Source organism: Leptosomus discolor, chromosome 26 (assembly GCF_034619465.1).
Source record: "Leptosomus discolor isolate bLepDis1 chromosome 26, bLepDis1.hap2, whole genome shotgun sequence".
Taxonomy (NCBI): Eukaryota; Metazoa; Chordata; class Aves; order Leptosomiformes; family Leptosomidae; genus Leptosomus; species Leptosomus discolor.
Window position 1 is genome coordinate 254,783 of NC_141416.1, and position 20,645 is coordinate 275,427.

The window sequence follows — 20,645 nt, forward strand, 5'->3', positions numbered from 1 at the left end:
CGCACACGTGTGTGTCTGCACATGTGTGTGTCTGCACACGTGTGTGCCCGGCCGGGGAGCGGGGAGCAGCCCCCGCCGCGCCGCGGGAGGTGGGCTCCGGCCGTGGGCCAGGGGGAGCGAGGCGACAAGCTGCTGGTGTGAGGGTAAACCCCGGGAAATCGGGCCCGATTACAGCGGGATTCATCGTTTTCTGGGGTTTCTCTCCAGAGGAGGAGGAGGAGGAGGAGGAAGGGGCCGCGTGGGGCAGGTGGTGCCGCGTGGGGCAGGTGGTGCCGCGGCGCCAGGCCCGGGCATCAAACGCCTGGGGCCGAGCAAGAAATGGCGTTTTCGGGTTCCTCGGCAGCTCTGGAATGGAAGGAGAGAGATTTCCGCGCAGTTTGGGGTGAAAAGGCCCCACCAGAGCCACCGCCACCCCTCCTCCTCCCAGCCACAGCCCTCCTTGCCCCCAAAATCTCCGGGCTGGGGTGCCGGCGAGCCAAGTTCTGGCTTGCAGCGAGTCTCTAATCCCCCGAAGAACAGGATTTATGACACAACCTCACCTACAGCGACGCAGACGCCCGACCTGAGGTCAGAGGGGACGGGGACGGGGACAGGGACGGGGCCCTCTGCAAACCCCGGCAGAGCCGGAGGGGCTCGGGGAGGGGGGTCAGGGGAAGGCTCACCCCAACCCCTTCATCCCAGGGGTGCGGGAGCCGTGTGTCCCCCCGTCACGGAGGCAGGAGAGGGGGTGCTGCCGCGTGTTTGCTCCAAGTTTGGGGGGAAAAAAAAGGACAAAAAAAACGGGTGGAGGGGAAGTGGGTGGGACCTGCTTGTACCCCCCTCCCCACACACGCACCTCGGGGCACCCCCATCCCCACGGGGACCCCTCGGTGCTGGCCACTGTGACCCAGCAGGGCCGTGAACGCCGGGCCCGGCAGCTCCACATCTGGAAGGGATTCTGCTGGGAAGGGCGGGTGAAGCCTTCGCACCCCCACCCTCTGCTCCCTCCTTCCCAGCCCGGGAAAAACCCTGGGGTGGGGAGGCAAATAACCGGCACCCAATAAACCACACCGCCCCCCCCGCCGGTGACCCCCGGGAAGGATTAACGGGGGGAGGTGGAAGCGGCGGCGGTTGGCTCGGCCTCTGGAAACAGCTGGCACCGCCGCCGCCATCGCCCCGCTCCCCCTTTCCGGGCTGCAAAAATCCGCAGAAACCGCAGAAATTCTGAGCGCAGAGACCGCTGGGGGCTTCCCCGCCCCGGGCACAGCTCCCACCCCCGTGGGTCTCCCCCAAACGGTGTCGAGGCCTGGGGGGACACGAGCCCCCACGCCCCGGGGAAGGTCACCATCGCCTCCGCCTCAAATGTGAACCCACGGCAGCTGGCGGGGTGCAGCCCCCCGCCCCCTCCCCGGCCCACCGGCCGCCGGGGACCCCGGCTGTGGGGCAGGAGGGACCCCGGCTGTGGGGCAGGAGGGACCCCCACACACCCCATGGCCTCCCCTGCGCTTCGTCGGCTGCCGTCACGGCGGGACCCCGGCCCGGTTTTGGCCCCGAAGGGCTCTCGGGGCGGGGGGGGGGGGAATGCGAGCGAAGCCCCTCCGACCCCGACCCCTTGGCCGCATCCAGCATCTGCCGCCCAGCTGGGGCCGGGGCTGCTCCTCATCGCCAAGGCCGTAAAAACCCTTTAACGACCGGCCGTGCATCACCCAGCTCGTAAACCCCCCCCCCGCCCCCGATCGCTTCCAAACCCGGCCCAGACACAAAGGCTCCCGGCTGCTCCCCCCCCTCCACCTTCCTCGGGATTTTGGGGCTGTAACAGCTCCCCCACCCCCACCCGGGACGTGCAAGGCGGGAGCGAGCACACGCGCGTGCACACGCAGGTCCTGGGAGGGGGAGAGCGCTGCAAAGCTGCCTCCCCCCCCCAGCCCCAAAAAAACACCACCCCCCCCTGCAGGATGCCAGCCCAGGGGATGCTCAGGCATCCCACCCCTGCCAGCGCGCTCCTGGGGGACCCACTGTTTTGGGTTTAAACCCCAACGAAAACAGCCCCTCTCCGCTGGGGGGGGCTCAGGGGGGAGCAGGAGGGGTTGTGCCCCCCAAAACTCCCCCTCGGTCTCCACCGCCGGGCGCTGAGCGCAGCCACGTCAACAGGCTGGAAAATGTGACGCACGGGGGGGGGGGGGGGGGGGGGCTCGGGACGGCCGCCGGCCCCCGCCCCGTGGGGCCACATCCAGCCCAGCCCAGCACCGGCACCAGGAGCCGCCGGTGAGGAAGGAGGTGACGAGGTGTAGCCACACGCACGGGGCCAGCCAGCACCCCACGGTTTAGCCAGAACAGGGGGGGAACTGGGGGGGTCCCCACAAACCTCAGGCGGTGGGAAGGAGCCAGCTCGTACCTGGCGTGAAGAGGAGGAGGAGGAGGAAGGGCGACCGGGAGGCAGATGTTGGCAGGCGATGGGTGACGCCTGACAGCGGGGCCCCGCTTGGAGCCCCCAAACCCAGCGCTTGGCCCCTCTCCTCTCCCATAGGGACCCCCCCAGCTCGGCGCTTGGCCGGGGCCTTCTGGCTCTGCGCCCCCGGGAGCCCCCGGGAGCTCAGCCCCTGCCCCCCCCGCCCCTGTTCTCGCCTCCCGGCCCATTTCAGGGGGGGGGGGGGCAACCGCTTGGATGTCAAACGGTAACGGGGCGGGGGATCCCCGAAGGAGCCCGGGCGCCTCCTGCTCCACCCGCCGCGGGTCGCACACCCGGGGCTGAGCTCCGCCCCACCCCCCACCGCCCCAAGGAAGGGCTCGTTAATCATTTCTTTTTAATTGGGATTTCGTACATAAACATTTCAGTCCAGAGCAGCCCCCCTCGGGGCGGGGGGAGGGCTCGAGGCACGTCCAAGAGTTCACGAACAACCGCCTGTCGGGCGGCAGCTGCGGGGGGGACACGGGCATCCCCGGGGCGGCGCAGACGGATGGGGGGACACCGGCGTCCCCCCTCCCCGTGCCCGGGCTCGCCCCGGCCCCCGCCCTCGCAGCAGCGCTGACGCAACGAGGAAGATGGCACCCACGGAGGGCAGGGCGGGGGATTTTCGGCTTCCCGCTCGCCGGGTGCTGCCCACGCTCCCACGCCCCCGCCAAGGCCTGGCCCGGTCCGGCGGTCCCTCCTCTGAGGGGGTTTGGCACGACGGGAAGAACCAGGAGGGGAGGGAGCCCACCTCGGGGAACCCATTCCCCCTGGGGACCGGGGCTGTGCCCGGCTGGCAGAGCCCCAACGCCGCACCCAGCCCCGCGGCCCCGCTCCGGCTCGGGCCCCGCGGCGTTACCGGCACCTCCGGTGGCACCGAGGTGTTCTGGGGAGGGGGCACGGGATGTGAGAGACACCCCCCCCTGCCCAGGGAAGGCACAGGCTGCCCCCAGCTTCTCCCCCACATCCCTGGGGGAGGACGGAGCGAAACGGCGTCGTCGTCCCAAGGCACGTCGGGGCCACAGGGAACAAGGGGCGGCCACGCCCGGCACCACGCTCCCACCGGGGGCCCGTCCCCGCTACCTGGAGCGGCCCCTCAGCGCTCGCTGCTCCTCCCCGTGGGCTCTGGACCCCTCTGGGGGTGCAGGGCCGTCACCCCTGCTCGGGGTTCAGCAGCAGGTGTTGCTCCCACTCGGTCTCCACCACCTTGTAGAGCTCCATGGTGGCCCGGGCATCCTCCACCGAGGAGTGGCCGCTCTTCCCGACCTGTGGGGGACAGAGGCGCGGGGTGGGCACAGCCCGAGGCACCGCTCCAACACCGGCTGAGCAGGGAAAAAGCCCCCCACGATGCTGCAGGGGCTGAGCTGGGGGGTCCCTCCTCCTGCAGACTGCTTTCCAGGAAAGGGGAAACTGAGGCACAAGGCTGCTCGCTCTAGGACTGGCAGCAGCGGCTGAACTCAGGGCATTCTGGTCTCAGGACGGTGTGTGAAATCCCAAACTTACCCCGGGGTGGATCTCCTCCCCCTGCTTCCCAGGCCCAGGGGGATCCCCGCTCCGCTCCGGGAGGCCCCAGCGGAGGCAGCGGCCTCGCAGCGGCACCGTGTGGCGGCCGCTGAGGCGGGGGAGGAGGACAGGGCCGAGGTACCTGGATGTCCTTGTGCAGCAGCTCCTTGGCGAGGCGCTTCAGGGAGATGGCGACGTTCTCCGGGAAGCCGCCCCGGCGGTTCAGCAAAGGGATTCGGGAGGTGTCACGGGTGAGGGCCGCGGGGTGCGAGTACTTGAGCGCCCTGAAATCGTTGTGGACGGCGTGGCCGACCACGATCTTCCCGGAGAGGATGCGCAGGATCTGAGGAAGGGGAGTAAAATGGAGTGTTTGGAGGGGGTTTAAGACACCTGGCAGCCCCGCGGGAGGCTTCTGCCCCACAGCAGAGCGCAGGGACGTGGGGCTGCCCCACTGCCGGCGGGGAGAAGCAGGCGGTGTGGGGAGGGGAGACGCTCCCTCTGCGGCCGGGGGGCCAACAGGGTGGCGGGCGAGTCGCCGCGGCCGGACAGAGCCGGCACGAAGAGCCCAGCCCCGCGTCCCACCGTGTCCCCCGAGCCCACCCCCCACCCCCCAGAAACGCGGGCAGGGGTCGCACCTCTCGCTGGGCCTTGCTGAAGGGGACGGCGTTGGCCATGTGCTGCCGCCGAACGCCGCTCCAGCGGGTGCGGTAGTCGACGATGGGGGCGGCGGGGCGGACGTACTGGTCGTACATGACGTCGCCGTCGTAGCCCACGATGCTGCAACGGGCCAGGTCGCTGGTGCGGCCGCCGGGCCCCGTGCCCACCATCTCACAGTCGATGGCCACCACTTTGCTGGGCTGCGGGGGGAAACCGGGGGCTTTTCGGCTTTTCTTCGCCGCGCCACGGGCCGCCGGCTTCGAGTGAAGCCCCGTCCCTTCGGGGCCGTTCTCCGCGGCGGCGACGGACGCGGGACCGTTCGCTTTGGGACACGGCTTGGGCTGGACGGAGCTCGGCTTCTCCGCGCCTCTCCCGGCCGCTGCCCCCCGCTTCTTGCCCTTCCTGCCCCCGGGGGTCGGTTTCTTCTGGGAGCCCGTCCCGGGCGGCGGCAGCTGTTTCTGCTTCAGCGCGCCCCGCCGCTCCAGCGCCCGCCGCCGCCGCACGAAGCTCTGGTGCTTTCGGTTACCGGTTTCCTTCTTCCCGGGCCGCTCCGAAGGGGCGAAGTCCACGTTGAGGATCAGATCCGCCATGGCGGGGGTGGCGGAGGGGCGGGGGAAGCCCCGTGGCAGCCCCCAGCCGGCCCGGCCGGTCCTGCCTGCGGCGGAGAGATGCAGCACAGCGCCGGGGACCCCCCAGCGCCGATCGCCGCCGCCGCCGCCCCCCAGGGGCCCCGGCCCCGCCGCACCCCCCACCCCCCCCCCCCCCCCGCTACGGCCCCACCGCCCCCCTCACCTCCGCACCCCGGAAGCGGAAGCGGTGCTCGCCGTTAAGGCGCATGCGCGCGGCGCGGGCAGTACCGACGGGGTACGCCTGCGCCCCGGCAGGTGGCTCCTACGCTGCGCATGCTCTCTGGGGTCCTCGTGGCCGAGTGCGCATGCGCAGCATTGCGGCGGGAACTCGGAGGGGGCCGGGCGGTGAGTGGCGCGTGGGGCCGCTCTGGCCCGCGGGCGGGGCGCTCTATGGCCTGGACGGCCTGTAAGGGGCGGGGGTGGGGGGTGTGACGTCTCGGGTGACGGCAGGGCCGGGCGCGACGTCACAGCTCGTCGGCGCTGCCCAGCGGGGGGCGTCGGGAGGGTTGCGCGAGCTGCCTGGTGGTGTCATGGCCGCGCCACGCTGGGTGACGTCACGGCCCGCTGACATCACGGCTGCGGGAGGGGGAGTCACAGCGACGTGTGATGTCACTGCCTGCTGATGTCACAGCCACTGAGAGATGTTATGGCAGCCCCGTCAGGTCACAGCCAGAGGAACGGGGGTGGCAGCCTGGGGGGCCATCACAGCCCCAGGGGCCACGCCCTAGAATGACGTCAGACCCCCAGGGCTGACGACACCCCGGCCGCCACCCCCCCCCGGCGCCACCATGGCCGCCCCCCCCCTCCAGCGGGAGCAGCAGCGAGCGGCTGACATCATCCGCCTCCTGACGCTCTACAGGCCCCTGCTCGACGCCTACGTCATCGTGAGTGTCCCCACGACCCCCCCCCACGACCCCTCGTGTCCCCCCAAGCCCCTCGCTGACCCCCGAACCCCCCCCTCCCCACAGGACTTCTTCGCCGAGGGGCTGTGGGCCCAGCTCCCCCCGCCCTGGCAGGCCGCCCTGGCTACCGCCGCCCCCCCGCAGCTCGCCGCGCTCCTGGGGGGCCGGCCGGGGGGGCCGGGGGCTACCTGGCCCCTCTCCCTCCTGGCCTTCGCCGCCGCTGCCCGCGCCCTTGCCTTCCCCCGAGGGTGCCCGGGGGGTTCCCCACGCCCCCCCTGCCAGAGCCCCCACCTGCACCCCCTCCTCCGCCGCCATGTCAAGCCCAAAAAGCAGCACGAGATCCGGCGCCTGGGAAAGGTGGGTGCCCCCTCCCCGCCCCCCACCACCCCCCCTGCGACCCCCCCACCCAAACTCTCCCCCAAACCCCCTCCCTCTCCCTGCAGCTCCTGCAGCGGCTGAGCCAGGCCACCGGCTGCGACCGCGTGGTGGACATCGGAGCGGGGCAGGTAGGAACGGGGGGGACAGGGGGGATGTCCTGCGTGTCCCCCCCACCCCAAGCTGAGGGGGGATGCGTGTGTGTCCCCCCATTGCCAGGGCCACCTCTCGCGCCTCCTGGCCTTTGGCCTCGGCTTCTCCGTCACGGCAGTGGAAGGCGACGGCCGCCTGGCCGCCACGGCGGAGCGCTTTGACCGGGAGCTGCTGCGGGAGCTGGGCAAAAGGGGGGCGGCGGGACCCCCCCGGCGCTGCCAACCCACCCGCCGGCCCCCTCCTCCGTCCCCCCTCACCCCCCGGGGACCACAGCACGTTGCCGGCCGCCTGGACCCCAGTGCTCCCTGGGGGGAGTTCCTGCTGCCCCCCGACCCCCCGGGCCCGGGTCCCACTGCCAGAAACCCACTGGCGGGGCCGGGGGGGTCCGAGGGGGGGTCACGGGTGCTGGTGACGGGGCTGCACGCCTGCGGCGACCTCAGCCCGGCCCTGCTGCGCCATTTCGCCCGCAGCCCCGCCGTGGCCGCCGTCACCTCGGTGGCCTGCTGCCACATGAAGCTGACCACCCGCCCCCACCCCGCCGGTGGCCCCCCCGGCTACCCGCTGAGCTCGTGGGTCGCCGGTTTACCGGGCCACGAGCTCTCGTACCGGGCGCGGGAGGCTGCCTGCCACGCGCTGGAGGGGTACGCGGGGCGGCTGGGCGAGGGGCATGGCGGCCTGCGCGCCCCCTGCTACCGCGCCGCCCTCGAGACCCTCATCCGGGCGGCCGACCCCCGCCAGCGGCGTCCCGGGGTGCAACCGGGGAAGGCGGCACAGGCCCTCAGCTTCCCCCAGTGAGTTTCAGGGGGACACACGGGACGGGGACCCCTTTTTGGGCCCCCCCTTGAGCACGACGTTCCCCTGCAGGTACGCCCGCCTGGGGCTGCCCCGCGTGGGGCTGGATCCAGCCGCCATCCCATTGGATTCGGAGGCCGTCGGGGCCATGTTGGAGCAGCAGGACAAGGTGGTGGCTTTCTTCAGCCTCACCCTGCTGCTGGCTCCGCTGGTGGAGACCCTCATCCTCCTCGACCGCCTGCTCTACCTCCGGGAGCAAGGTGGGCGCCGGCGGTGGGGAGGGGGCAGCGGTGGCTGGGCTGGTACCGACCCTCCCTCTCCCCGCAGGTTTCCAGTGCGCCCTCGTTCCCCTCTTCGACCCCCGCTTCTCTCCCCGCAACCTGGCGCTGGTGGCCGCAAGGACCCCCCTGGGCGCGGTGCTGGCGGGCCTGGCCGAGGACAGCGACGAGGACACGGGGGTGGCGGAGCCCCCCGGAGAGGGGCAGAGCCCCCCAGCGTCCCGTGCCGGGCGCGAACCCCAATAAAACCGGGATTTGTATGGTCCAGGGCTCGGCGGGTCGGGGGCTGCGCCAAAAGCACCGTGGGCAAAATAAAGGGGTGTCTTTATTGCAGACCCCGGGGGTGGGGGTCGGTTCTGGTTTCCCCCATCCGCCACCAGTTAATACCAGTAAGATTTCTTGGCCCTGCGCGTCTCCACGATGCCCATGGCGTCCATGACCTCCTCCTCGAAGGTCCTCAGCGAGGGCAGGTAGGTCTTGTCCAGCGCATCCTCCACCGCCGTGTCCTTCGGGCCGTCTGCATGCAGCCGGAGGGGCGGTGCTGAGCCCCTCGGGGGGACCCGCCAGCCCCCCACCCCTGGACCCACCGTGTCCCCACTCACCGATCCACTGCTCGGGGACGATGCCGTCCCGGCGCTGCTTCGGTGGCACCGGGAGGATGCGGCCGCTGCGCAGGGAGACGCGGACGCGCTCGCCCTCCTCCGTGTACCGCCATTCCACCTCCGTTGGCTTCCTGCCGGCAGGGAGCGTGTGAGGGGGGGGACAGGCGGCGGGGGTGGTCACGGTGGGGTCCCCTCACCCTCCATTACCGGTCCTCGGGGTCCACCAGGGAGATCTGGTTGAGCAGCAGCGGCGCCTCGCTGGCGATGTAGGTCCCGGTGTACTTGGCGGTCCGGTTGATGTAGCGGTAGTGCTGGGGTGGGGACGGTCACCGACAGCCTGTGATGTCATCGTGTCCCCCCGCCACCCCGGTAGCCCCCCCCCCCCCCAGCTCCAGCCTCACCGTGTTCAGCCCTTCCACCACCACCCAGTTGCGGGCTTGCACCACCTGGGTCACCATCCCCTGCTTCCCCGCGTCCTTCCCGGTGAGGACCTGGACCTGCAGCGGGGGAAGGGGGTCAGAGGGGGGCCCCAACCCCCGCCACCGCGGTGGGGCGGGGGGAGGGCAGCCCGGGGAGGAGCGGGGGGCGGGGGGGTGACGCTCACCGTGTCACCCTGAAACACCTTCCAGTCCTCCCTGGCCACGGGCTCCACGAAGACCTTGCGGCGGCGGAGCCCCGGCGGGTTGCGGAGCTGCGCAGCGGCGGTGTCGGGGGGCCACGTGCCGTGCCGGTAACCGCGGGGCAGCCGCAGCCGCGCCGCGCGCAGCAGGGCCGAGAGGCGCATGGTGCTGCTGGCGGGGGGGGGGGGGGGGGTGTCAGGGGGAAGCGCTGCGTCCCCCCAGGGACCCCCCGGTGTTCCTGGGGGTGATGTGCCTCGGGGGCGGGACCCAGGCGTCCCGCGGAGACACCCCCGCCCCCCGCCCCAGCTCACCTCGGCCCCTCGCGCGACGTTGCGCAGGCGCGGCGCACGCCTGGGCGCGTAGTCCCGCTAGGCGGCGCCGTAGGGCACGCCGGGAGTTGTAGTCCGTAGTCCCACCTCGCCGGAGCGGTGCATTCTGGGAGCGATCGCAGAGCACGCCGGGAGCCGCGGGGTACGCTGGGAGCTGTAGTCCTCGACCCGCGCCACCCTCCTCCTCCCAGTATCTCCAGTCGGGCCTGGGGCCGAGCCTTGGGGCGGCCCCTCATCGCCCCCCCCCACGCCTTTGCCCCCCGCTCGGGCTCGGCCCTGCGGCTCGGCTCCCCCAGCGGGGCCGGTGTGGGGGGTGTCAGTGGGGGCTCCCCGAGGCCTGGGCGCTCCCCCCGGCCGTCCCGAGGCCCCTCGGTGGCAGCGGCCGCCCCGCCCGGGCAGCTGGGAGCTGTAGTTCCCTCGGCGGGGCTGGCCGCCCGCCAGGGCTCCATTTTCTGCTGCAGGAGCTGCCGGTCCTCGGCCCCCGGGGACCGATCGTGGCGGGTGAAGGTGCAGCCGCCCTACCGGGAGCCCCGCGCCTCCCCGAGCCCGGCCTGCCGCAGGCACAGCCCCGCACCCAGCCCGGGCACAGCGAAGCCCCTCGGCCTGGCCCTCTCAGCGTTGTTTTCTGGCAGAATCGTGGTTTTCTATTTTATTAAACGCCTCCCCTCCAAAAAAACCTTCCCCTCGCCTCTTTCCTTTCCCTCTTTCAACCCCTTCTGCCCCCAGAACGGCCCGCAGTTTGCGCCCATCTCCTGCACTTCCCTCTCTACCACCAAGAAACCAAACCGAAGCTGCCAGGGGGACACCGGACCCCCTCTCCGGCAGCAGCCCCCCACACTGCGGGATTACGGCAGCCCAAAGGGGCCTGAAATCCTGGAAAGGGCCAAACCCCGGGGTACAGAGACGCTGATGGAAGCGCTTTAAAAAGGCATGAATTGCTTTTATTTCAAATCAACTGATCAGCCCCCTAGAAATCACTAATACAAAGCATGCGCCCCGCGACGGCGGGGCCGGGAGATGCGGGTCGGTTCAGGGGTTCGTGTTACCGGGTTCCTCTTCATTTCTCTCTCTCTCTTTTTTTCCTTTCTTTTTTTTTTTTTGTTTTTTTTTTTTGTTTTAAAATTTCATTTTCACTTTGTTTCTCTGATCCGGGAGCTGCAGACGCCACGAGCCGACAAGGGCGAGACGGGGCAGCACCCAGGGAGCCCAGCGGGGAAGGGGCAAGTGGGAAGATCAGCTCGCCGGGGAGGCCGCTACAGGCTGCGGGAACCAAGAAAAGCCCCGGGCGGTCGGTCAGGGACCCTGCGGCACCGGGACCCCCCCTCTGCACTGCCGGGAACCTTCCCCTGTGCCCAGGGTGGGCAGGGAGGAGCCCAGCTTTTGGGGACGGGGGTCACCGCACCACCCTCACCTCTCCTTGTGGTCTCTGACCTCCTCCGTGCCCGCCTTCTCTTTGCCCTCCTGCTTGGCTTCGTTGGTGTCCGGCACGCTGGCAGCGTCGCTGTTCTTCTCCCCTTCAGCCGGGTTGGGTTTCGGCTCCTCCTTGGGGGCCTCTTCGTTGTCTACCTTCTTCTCTCCTTCCTGCCCCTCCGCCTCCTTGGGGCGTTTGGGGGAGTCCTGGGCAGGGGGAGCTTGGCTTAGCCCAGCCCCGGACCCCCCGTCACCCGCATCCCTGACGTCCCCCTACCTCCAAAGCATCCTCTGCTTTCCTCTTGATCCCAGCCTTCTCGTTCTTCTCCTTGGACTGCTCGTCGATCACCAGCTTCCCCTCCTCGTCGCTGCTACCCTCCGCGTTGCCCTTCTTCTCCCCGTCGCCCTCCGGCTCCCGCTCTGGCTCGGCGTCCTCAGGGCAGGTCTTCTTCGAGGTGGGCTGGAAGGGACACGGGGGACTCACAGAGGGGGACCCAGGAAAGGTGGGACGGTGGGGAAGGAGGCGGCTGGAGGGGGATGTGAGGGGCTGGGACCCCCCCCCACCGCGGCTCGTGACCCACCTGGTAGCCGGAGGCTTTGACGGTGGGGTTGTGCTCGATCTCCCACAAACCTTCGCTGAACCCTTTCCGTTTGTTGGGTTTCCCGAACTTCTCCTTGCATTCCTCATAGGGGAAGAGGTCTTTGGGCCCCAGGAATGCCCTGCTCAGGGAGGGGGGAAGCAGTGAGGGATGGCAGCCGGGGGTGGGTCTCACCTCCCCAAAACCCCCAGCGCTGCCCCACGGAGGGCTTGAGCCATTAGTGCCCCACTCAGCCACGGCTCCCACAGGGGCTGGGGCCCCACTCACGTTTCGTGGGTCCCGAAGAAGAAGACTTGGTATTTATTGGAGGAGGATTTTACTGCAGCTTCTGGCATCTCGTCAATCTGCGCGACACAAGGGACGGGGTGAGAAGAATCGGGGAGGGCAGAGCCCCAGCTCCCCCCGGCACCGGGACGTCACCCACCGGCTGGGACACGGGGGTCCTGCATGCCGTGTCCGACCGACCGACTGACACAGCCCGGGGAGGGAGAAAAACACCGTTCCTCGGGAATTCACCCACTGACCAGCAGCACCGCGGGCAAGAGCAGCGGTTGATAAACCAGGCGGCTGCGCCCACCGGTGCTGGGGGAGCGGGGGCTCCCCTTCTCCCACCCCATGGGGACGGCCGAGGAGCGGCCGCCGTAAGCTCTTGTCTAGACCGGCTCAGACATATTTAGCTCAGCACATTCGTGCGAGAGGCGTGCCGGTGGCGCCGGTGAAACCAGAGGCATCGCCTCCAGCCCAGGGTGGGGGGGGTGGGGATGTAGGAGGGGGAACGGGGGAAAGCCTGGAGGGGTTGGGGTGCCCGGTGCCGCCATCCTGCTGCTGGAACGCCCCCAACCAAAATGGAGTCACTGGCCGCTGGGCCGGCCCGGCGAGGACCACGGGGGTCTGCGAGCAGCCGGCGCCGACCCCGCCGGCAGGTGCTGTTTCACCAAGCGTGAAATATTCCGAGGTGCCAAGAGGGAACAGAGCGAAAGCGATTCCGGCTGCTTTTTATAGCATCTAAAAATAACAGCCCCCCCCTGCTCCAGCCAGCGCGAGGAGCGCAGCCACGAATTCCCCGAGGAAGCCTCCGGGGGGGGGGCAGCAGGAGCCGTGGGAGGATGCAGGCGGGGGTCTCCGGGCAGGTGCCAGCACGTCACTGGGCAGGAAGGTGCCAGCGCCAGCGGCCAGGGTGTCGGGTCCTGTTCCCAGCGCGCTGCTGACTCACGGCACGACCTTCGCTAAGTCGCTGCCACCCCCCCCCGCCCCGCTGAGCCTCAGTTTCCCCACCCGGCTGGGCCAGCACACAGCTGGGGTTTTTTCCCCCCTCCCTCCCGGCACGTCACCCACCCGTCTCAAACGCGATGCTCAAGGGCCGACCTGGCCCAGGGTTTCTCCCGGTTTCATTCCCGGAGCTGGGAATGCCACACAGCTTCGCCCCCCGCCATCTAGGAACGAACCCACGCCATCGTGCCGGGTGGCAATGCCGGCTGGGACACTGGCGAGGGGCTCCGTGCAGGCCCTGGGACGCGGTGGGCAGTCGCTGTGATGTTCGGTGCAAGGTCCCCGCGCCCGGAGAGCTGGAGCCGGGTGGGCTGCGCCTCCCTCCGTGCCATCCCCACTGCCCAAACGTAGTTCGGGGCGCCCAGGCCACCCCGCATCCGCCTGCCCGGATCTGCGGCGGGGTTTACGACCACCGACGTGCCTCCACCCGGCGCCCTGGGGCTCCCGGCACCGCCCTCCTGCCCCAAAGCCCCCCCCGCTCCCCTCATCCCACGCACAGAGCCATTTCAGGAGCAGGGACGGGGCGAGTGGGGCCGGTCCCCAGCGGCACAAGGGTCGGTGTCACCCTCGCACTGGCCACAACGCCCCGGCGGGACCCCTGCCCGCCCGAGCCACCGCAGCAGCCGGGAGCAGCGGCTCCATCCCCGCGTGGCACCGATGGGGCAGAGGAGAAAATGAGTCAGAGGGGTGGCCCCACCATGGGGACGCTTCTCTGCAGGCCACGCTCCTGCTGGTTGTTCCTGGGATGATGTGACAAAGGCCCCGCCAGCCCCAGAGCCCCCACCCCGGGTGAGGACATGGCCCCCCCCAGCCCCTCGCGGTGCCAGGACCCCAGTGGAGACCTCCCCGGCTGTGCCATTCCCCCAGCTCGTCTGAAAACCTTCCCCAAGGCGGCACACGCGGCGTCGAGGGCAGCGGGGACAGGGACGGCTGCCCCACAGTCCCCGAGCCCACCGCTGCCCGTCCCCGTCCCCGCACCAGGAACCGGCCTTGGCGGAGGTCGCGGCACGGCCGAGGGACGGGCAGAGCCCACGGGCGACCCACATGGCAGCCAGGAGCCGCCGCCTGGGCCGTCCCCGTGACCGCCAGCCCCTTATCTGCCCCTTCTCCACCCAAAACTCCCTCCCAGGAGAAGAGGACACGGCATCTCTCTCTGCAGGGGCAGGCAGGGAAGCCGGGGTGTGGGGAGATACGGGGCAGGCGGGTGAGGCGCCCCGGTGAGGACGCCGATAACGCAGGCAGGCGCTGGGGGTGGGAACCCCTTCCAAAAAAAAAACAACCGGGGGGGGCTCCCGCTGCCCAGAGCGTGCTGGACCCAGGAGCGTGGTGGCCTTTGCTCTCACCAGAGGGACGAGGGCTGTTCAGAAACCCCTCACCCGCCCTGGAGACGCCCCCCCTCCAGGCGAGGGGCTCCCCAAAGCCCACCCCATTGCCAAACTGGCACCGCCGCCTGTCTGTCCATCCCTGCCTCTCGCCAGCGGGGTGGCTAAAGGGCTGCGGCGCCGGGTTAAAGTACACGTGTGTGCCCGTCGCCTGCAAATGGCACCGGTGTCACCAGCCTGTCCTTGTCCAGGGGACCTGCGGACCATGGGGCGGGGGGTGTCCAAAAACAAGAAGCTGGGACGGGTCGTGTCCCCCCCCAGGAGGGAAAGCTGTGGAGCGTGGCAGGGGAGGGACAGGCACGTCCCCCGGGGTGGACTCTGTCCCCAACCTCCGCACTTGACCTTTGCAACCGGTCCTCGCAGCGCGGGTGGACCGAGGCTGCGAGCAGCCTGCGGCGGCCCTGGGGGACCCCGACAGCAGTGGGGGTGCTGGGAGCAACCCACCCCCTGCCTCAGTTTCCCCAGTGCTGGACAATCAGGATTCGGCTGTCAGGAAGGGGGAATTAATGGCATTCGTTGGCGTGGGTCACTGAAAAACACATGGGGTGGGGGCAGACACAGCCAGGCTGGGGGCCTGCGGTGCCCCCGAGCCCCGCAGCCGCAGCCATACACCCACCCGGGCTTGCCCCAGCCCGGGGGACATCGCTGCGGCCCCATCGCAGCACCCGGGCCGGGCACCGAGCTCGGGTGCGACACTGGGGCAGAGCCCCGCGGCGGTGGGCTTCTCCTAGCACCGGGCAACCCTGGCCCCCCGCCGCCGGCAGCCGACTACCCGGTTGCTTTTCCGAACGGCGGCAAAGCGTGCGGCCGGCTGGATCCAGCGCGGCGGCGAGGAGCCCCCCAGCTCCCCTCTGCCCGCGTCGAACGCCTGGAGATGGAACAGGAGACGGGCAGGGAGGGGGACGCCAGCGGGGCCGGGACCCCCGCCGCGGTGCTGGTCCCTGGGTCCCTGCGGGCTGTCAATAAGCCACGGGCTGGTTCCTCCCTTCGTTGTTTCTTTCTGCTCCAGCCACACCTGGTCGGAAACAAATACCCCAGCGAACGCCACACGCGGCCGGGTAACGTTTCATCACGGCACCCGATTAGTCACGGGCAAACCCTGCCTGCTTCACCCCACGGGATGAGTCACTGGAGGGAGAGGGGATGGGGGGCGGGGGGCTCGGCCCCTTCTGCAAAGCAGCACCCCAAACCCCCCCACCCCGGTCAAGCCGGCATCCCCGAAACCTTCCAGCCATGATGGTGGCGGTGAACCCGGGAGCCGAGCACGGCGTGAAACCCGAGCGGGCCTGGCCCCGCGCAGGCGCTAATTCGGTCGAGCCCCGACTTTGCTTCACCCCCCCCACGTTATCCCCACAGCGATGGGGTGCGGGGGCACCCATCCGAGGGGGTTTATTGTGGGCACTGGGGCCAAACCCCGCCGGGTTGCGACGGGTAAAGGAGGACGAAGCAGCGGGTGGGCGTTGGGGGGCCCAAGGGGAGCACGGCGAGCCCGAAAGGGAAGCGGTGGTGGAAGCGGGCGCCGGACTCCCAGGGATCCCTCTGGCTCCTCCTCGCCAAAGCCGCTTTCAAGCGCGCGTTGGGAGGCCAGTGCCAAATCCGAACGGCTCCCCACCCCCTCCCCGGCCTCCCCGCCAGAACCTACAAACCAAACAAAAGTTATTCAAACCCCGAGGAGGGGAAGGAGGAGGGGATGGGGTGGTGTGTGTCGAGGGGTGGTTGGTGGTGGGGGGGGAGATCCTCGGCCTTTAAAGCCCGCTGCACGATTCCTCCCCGTTTCGGTTTAATTCGGGGTTCCGCAGGCGGCCCAGCTCCCTTTGCAGCAAGGCTGGGTTGGGGGGGGGGGGGGGGGGAGGCGTTGGGGAGGGTGGTGGTGGGGGAAAACACTCCAAGGAAATTTTAAACTGCATCATCAACCGCTTAAAAATAACCAGCGACGGATTCTGCGGCCAGAGCTTCCCCACGGGCCGCCGGGCCCAGCCGCCGCTCGGCCACCCGGGTCAGGCCCGACGGCCCTTGGCGAGCGTGGCCAAGGGGCTTTATCTGGGAGGTGCTGGGCTCGGGGTACTGAACCCAACCCCCCCCCCAGATGCTTGGGGACCCCCCACACCCCCACGGCGCCCAGGAGCGCTGCTGGCCGGTGGGAGCGAGCCGGGTGGTGGCGGCGGGTCCGGCACATGGCGGGTCCGGCGCACACCGGGTCCGGCCCCCCGCCTCGACGCCCCCACCCTTCCCCACGTGTGGGTGTGGGGGTCCGGCCCCCCCCAAACTCTGTCCTAAGTCCTCAGCAATTATCGATTTTTCAAAGCCAAACTCCCGGCGAGCGCTGGCACCTCTTTGGCACCCGGGGCCCCTGGCGAGAGGGAAGGCCCCGCGGACCCACGGGACACGCTTGGGGACCCGCTGGTGAAGTCAGGATGGGGGGCGGGGGGGCTGTTTGGCTCAGCAACTCCCCCCCAGTCTCCCCCAAATCATCGGTGAAGCGGAGCAGCAGCGATGTGCTGCCTCCCCGACACGTCGCGGGGGTCCCGATGGAGCGGGGAAGGGACACGGGGGGACACACACTCCCACGACACCGTGGTGTGGCCCCACGTGGGAATGGGATGACCCCCCAGATCCACTGAGTGATGCCAGAGTCGGGGGGGGGGGGGGGGGGGCAGGCCCATGCGCCGGTGCAGGATGCGGCCCAGGTCATGGCTTCATCCCTCTGGGGGGGGGGGGGGGGGTAGGGGGGGTCGTCCTGCCCCGGGGGTCCTGCAGCGGGGACCGAAACGAGCAGGAGCAACCCGGGGGGGGGGGGGGGTGTCCCCCGACTCCAAGCCACGCGGTCCCCACCCGTGACACCCCCCCCCACCTGTCTCCTCCCCCCTCCCGCAGGGAAATGAATAAATAGCACAAAAGGGGGCCCGGGACGCGTTGTTTCCAATACATTCAACCCCCCCCCAAATAACCAGAAAACGCCCCAACCCCCCCAGGTAACGAATAACCCCCAACTTTTCCACCCCGGGGCCCGGGCCCGGCCTTACATAAGGTGCCGGTAAAGTTGGATCCAACCGAAAACCGGCAGAAACACACCCCCCCACACACGTTGCACTGGGGGAGCCTGACCCCAGTGCGGACCCCCCCCCCTGCTGCACCGGGAAGGCTGACCCCGGTACGCCCCCCCCCCCCCCCCCCCCGCCCCGGGGCACCGGCTGCAGCGTGCGGGCGGCCGCGTTATGCAACGGGGAGCACCGGGGGAGGGAACCGGTGGGTCCCATCGCTGCCCGCCCCCCCCCCCCCCCCCGCCGCGTCTTTTCCCCGGTTCCTTACCCGGGCAGGCCAGTGCGGGTAACCCTTCATCTTGGCAAAAACCAGGTCCCCGCATTTGTATTCCTTCTGCCGGTTGGACCGGGACATCTTTGCTGGCGGCTCCTCCCGGTAGAACGGAGGGGGGGGGGGAGAGAGGGGGGGGAAGGGGGGCCGGGCAGGGGAGGAGGGGGAAGGGGAGGGGGGGTGTGTGTTGTTTAAAGCTGAAGTTTGGGAAGCAAACCGCGGGGAAGGCTTAGCGAAAGGAAAATCCTCATCCAAGAGCAGGAGGGAGGGAGGCAGCGGCTGCTCCTGCCCCCCGGCGCGGCGGGCCCGGCGGAGAGCCCGGGGCGGGGGGCGGCGGCGGGGCTAGGAGCGGCGCGGCGCGGTGGGTCCGTGCCCCATGCGGTTGTTTGTGTTTGAAATTCAATTGCTCCCTCCCTCTGGCAACCTCCCCCCCAACCCCCCTTTCACCGCCACCCCCACCCCCTTCCTCCTCCTCCTCCTCCTCCTCCTCCTCCTCCTGCCGGTGGATGCGCTCGGAGGTTCGGCAGCGCTGCCTGGGCTCCCGGGCACCCCCCGGGGGGGGGCGGGGGGGGGGGGCGGGAGGAGGGGGCGCGGCCGGGCTCGGGAGGGGGCAGCCACGCTTTGGGGGGAAAAAAAAGGAAAAACCATAAACCAACCCCCAAAGCCCACAGTTGCTAAGAAAAGGGTCCGGCTGCAGGTGGGGTTTGGGGCGGGGGGGGGCGCGCCCAGGTCCATTGGGGTGAACGGGCGGGGCTGTGGCGTGAGGAGCGGGGGGGCGGCGGGGGGGGGTCGCTCCGGGGCGACGTGGGAGGGACGCCCCGCCACGGGCCCGCTGGACATGGAGGGGTGGGATGTAAAAGCAGTGGAAAGCGGTGGAAAGCCGGCGTAGGACTGTAAAACCGGTGCAAAACCAGCGTGAAATCGTGTGGAACTGGTGCAGAACCAGTGTAAAGCCAGTGTAAAAGTGTAAAACCATGTGAAAAACAGTGTATAACCAGTGTAAAAACAGTGTGAAAGTGTGTAAAACCAGTGTAAAATCACATAAAACTAGTGTAAAACCTTGTAAAGCAGTGTAAAAACAGTATAAAAGTGTGAAAACCAGTGTAAAACTCTGTAAAACCAGTGTAAAGCTGTGTAAAAAAAAGTGCAAAGCTGTGTAAAATAAAGTGCAAAACTGTGTAAAACCAGTGTAAAACTGTGTAAACCCAGTGTAAAGCCCGTGCAGCAGCATCCCCTAAATTCTCCACCCCGGCCGGCCTTTGGAAGGAAAGAGCCCCCTCACGGAGCACCCCGTTCCGGCAGCACCCACTCCGCAGGGCCCGGGTTTCTCGGGGCAACATTACACCCGCAGGAAGCCGGTTGCCGCCGTGGCGCGGGGTTCGGGGGGGACTGTGTCACCAGATGAACAAGTCGCCCCCTTGGCCTCCTCCCGCCGCAGCGCTGGACTCAATCCGGCGGGTGCTGGGGAGTCCCTTGCCGGAGTGACGAGGTTGGGTCCCCCTGGCCGTGGCAGGCGCGGGCCTGGCCCAACGGGGCACCCGGGCTTCCAGTAAGTCCGGATCGAGCTGTTTGCAGGGCTCGAACCTCCACCGTGAGCTGGCAGTCGGGGTTGCTGGGCCGGACTCTTGTCCTCCCATCCCCGGCCTGCTTTCCTTGGCTGAATTTCTCCCAACGAGCCACAGCGTAAGACAAATAAATAACCGGCAGGGTCGCAGCTGACAGCAGGACCCTGCTGCCCCGGGGGTGAGCGCCAGGCCTCAGGAATCTCCAGCTTAAACAGAAAAGGCGGCCACAGGGTGAGGGCAAACACGAGGATTTCTCCCCCCCGCACAGCGAGAGCAGGATCTTGTTTAAACCCGGGCCCTGCCGAGGGTTAGTGTTGGTTTCATTCTGCAGAGGACGAGGACGGCCTCGCCTCGAGGCTTTGGGCGGTTTAACCTGCTCGCTCGGTGCGTCCTTTCCAACAGGCCCAGGCGTTTATGAAGGAGTGAAAAACCCCAAAACACACTGGGGAGATCCCAGCGCCGTTGATCTTGCCGTTTGGGGCACACAGGGCACCTGCGGCGCCCGGGGGAAGGAGGGTTTCGGCGCTGCCGCAGACAGGACCTGCTGTGAGCCAAACCGTCCCCGCGGCCGCAGGGACACCAGACCTCGTGCCGGTGTCGCTCGGCTTCGCTCTTGCTCGGCTGTGTAGAGAGCGGGGGGAAAATGTACCTGTAAGCGTCCCAGCAAAGCACACCCGCCCTCCCCTCGCTCCCGGAGGCCTCAATGCCTGCTTTTGTCCTCATCGGTCCTTCAGCGCGGGGCAGGAGGGGTGGGACAGGGCACGTTCGTGGGGTTTTGTGGCGTTTGAAGCGATCAAGGGCAGGGTCCGCTTCTCATTTATCTGGGTTTAGCTTTAATTATGCTGGTAACTTTGCGGCAGCGTGGCACATTAACTTCCTTGGGCTTTGCGGTGGGGACCCAAATTCAGAGTCGGGGACCCAAATTCAGAGCCCAGCTCTCTTCTCAAGGCCAGAACAAACCAGAGCGAGGTCACTTGGAGCCAACACTCAAGTCAGCGACGCTCTAACGGGATAACTGGTCTGCGAGGGAGCCCTGGCCAGCAGCGACAAGCGAGACCTGCCATCTCGGCGCCTTCCCGCAAGGCTCCCGGCGCTGCCCGGGCACAGCTCCTGCCTCCAAATGAAACGGGCAGGCACGGACGGGCAGGCAGGGGACCAGCACGCTGGTCGCCTCCCCCCCACGTCGCTCTGTCCCCCTGCAGTGACACAGCAGCCCGGCGCCGGGGGACCCGCCGGTGTCTCCGGGCACGCCGGGAGCTGTAGTCCCTCGCTCCGCAGCTCGGTTTGGCGATTAACTCAGCGGCCTGGCGAGCAGGGCGGGGAAAGGGCCCGGGGGAGGGCGGCGGGGAGCGCCGGGAGCTGTAGTCCGAGCAGGCAGCCGGGCCCATGGCACCCAGTAACCCCCGGGGGGGACCTCGGGCCGGAGCCCCCCCGCAGCCCCGTGGAGTCTGGTGGGAGCTGGCAGCGGGGCCCCGGAGAGGCCGCACGAAGCTTGGGGGAGGCCCCGCTGGTTCTCCCCCGCGGAAGGGGGTGTGTGTGCGTGTGTGAGGCTCGGGCAGGCCGCTTCCAGCCGCCCCCCGCTAGGAACGACTCTGAGGAGGCCGCGCTGCGCCAGCCCCTCCTCGGCCCACGGCTCAGTCCGTCCCCGGCCTCCTCAGGGGCTTTTAGGGGAGGCCTGGGGCCCTCGCGGCCTCCACCGGGGCTAGGCCGCGCTTTACCTCAGGGCCTAGCCAGGCCTAGCCAGGCCTAGCCTGGCCTGGTATGGCCAAGCCTAGTGGGCCAGGCCTGGCCTTGCCCCCAACACCTCCTCACTAGCTCCCCCCGCCCCGTCCGGGCTCCC

At 69.2% G+C, this 20,645-nt stretch overlaps 4 protein-coding genes across 4 annotated transcripts; 1 reads left to right on the forward strand and 3 right to left on the reverse strand.

Moving 5' to 3' along the window:
• Nucleotides 1-3,501: 3,501 nt before the first annotated feature.
• Nucleotides 3,502-5,218, reverse strand: ISG20L2 (interferon stimulated exonuclease gene 20 like 2). Its single transcript, XM_086478200.1, has 3 exons — nucleotides 4,567-5,218; nucleotides 4,074-4,274; nucleotides 3,502-3,694 (listed from the first exon to the last, which is right to left on the reverse strand). Exons 1-3 carry the CDS (start codon nucleotides 5,176-5,178, stop codon nucleotides 3,581-3,583), a joined length of 927 nt encoding a protein of 308 aa, XP_086334326.1. The 5' UTR covers nucleotides 5,179-5,218; the 3' UTR covers nucleotides 3,502-3,580.
• Nucleotides 5,219-6,005: 787 nt separating this feature from the next.
• On the forward strand, nucleotides 6,006-7,963 carry METTL25B (methyltransferase like 25B). The gene is made up of 6 exons (XM_086478201.1): nucleotides 6,006-6,101; nucleotides 6,186-6,476; nucleotides 6,563-6,625; nucleotides 6,714-7,438; nucleotides 7,512-7,699; nucleotides 7,767-7,963. The coding sequence occupies exons 1-6, from the start codon at nucleotides 6,006-6,008 to the stop codon at nucleotides 7,961-7,963; spliced, it is 1,560 nt and encodes a 519-aa protein (XP_086334327.1).
• A 61-nt stretch (nucleotides 7,964-8,024) lies between these two features.
• MRPL24 (mitochondrial ribosomal protein L24) lies at nucleotides 8,025-9,103 on the reverse strand. Its single transcript, XM_086478488.1, has 5 exons — nucleotides 8,924-9,103; nucleotides 8,721-8,816; nucleotides 8,527-8,630; nucleotides 8,320-8,450; nucleotides 8,025-8,234 (listed from the first exon to the last, which is right to left on the reverse strand). Exons 1-5 carry the CDS (start codon nucleotides 9,101-9,103, stop codon nucleotides 8,098-8,100), a joined length of 648 nt encoding a protein of 215 aa, XP_086334614.1. The 3' UTR covers nucleotides 8,025-8,097.
• Nucleotides 9,104-10,187: 1,084 nt separating this feature from the next.
• HDGF (heparin binding growth factor) lies at nucleotides 10,188-17,367 on the reverse strand. The gene is made up of 6 exons (XM_086478405.1): nucleotides 17,238-17,367; nucleotides 11,545-11,621; nucleotides 11,260-11,398; nucleotides 10,956-11,138; nucleotides 10,680-10,885; nucleotides 10,188-10,528 (listed from the first exon to the last, which is right to left on the reverse strand). Exons 1-6 carry the CDS (start codon nucleotides 17,322-17,324, stop codon nucleotides 10,522-10,524), a joined length of 699 nt encoding a protein of 232 aa, XP_086334531.1. The 5' UTR covers nucleotides 17,325-17,367; the 3' UTR covers nucleotides 10,188-10,521.
• Nucleotides 17,368-20,645: the final 3,278 nt, after the last annotated feature.

Bases quoted from the DNA above. Each gene is read 5' to 3' on its own strand.
- ISG20L2 (XM_086478200.1), bottom strand. From the start codon at position 5,178: ATGGCGGATCTGATCCTCAACGTGGACTTCGCCCCTTCGGAGCGGCCC. The intron at 4,275-4,566 runs GTGCGACCCCTG...CCCCTTCCTCAG, and splicing joins TCAGCAAGGCCCAGCGAGAG to ATCCTGCGCATCCTCTCCGG. The intron at 3,695-4,073 runs GTACCTCGGCCC...TGTCCCCCACAG, and splicing joins TGCTGCACAAGGACATCCAG to GTCGGGAAGAGCGGCCACTC.
- METTL25B (XM_086478201.1), top strand. From the start codon at position 6,006: ATGGCCGCCCCCCCCCTCCAGCGGGAGCAGCAGCGAGCGGCTGACATC. The intron at 6,477-6,562 runs GTGGGTGCCCCC...CTCTCCCTGCAG, and splicing joins AGATCCGGCGCCTGGGAAAG to CTCCTGCAGCGGCTGAGCCA. The intron at 7,700-7,766 runs GTGGGCGCCGGC...CTCTCCCCGCAG, and splicing joins GCTCTACCTCCGGGAGCAAG to GTTTCCAGTGCGCCCTCGTT.
- MRPL24 (XM_086478488.1), bottom strand. From the start codon at position 9,103: ATGCGCCTCTCGGCCCTGCTGCGCGCGGCGCGGCTGCGGCTGCCCCGC. The intron at 8,817-8,923 runs GTGAGCGTCACC...CCCCCGCTGCAG, and splicing joins AGGTGTTTCAGGGTGACACG to GTCCAGGTCCTCACCGGGAA. The intron at 8,451-8,526 runs GTAATGGAGGGT...CCCTGCCGGCAG, and splicing joins CTGGTGGACCCCGAGGACCG to GAAGCCAACGGAGGTGGAAT.
- HDGF (XM_086478405.1), bottom strand. From the start codon at position 17,324: ATGTCCCGGTCCAACCGGCAGAAGGAATACAAATGCGGGGACCTGGTT. The intron at 11,399-11,544 runs GTGAGTGGGGCC...CTCCCTGAGCAG, and splicing joins TTCTTCGGGACCCACGAAAC to GGCATTCCTGGGGCCCAAAG. The intron at 11,139-11,259 runs GTGGGTCACGAG...TGTCCCTTCCAG, and splicing joins TCAAAGCCTCCGGCTACCAG to CCCACCTCGAAGAAGACCTG.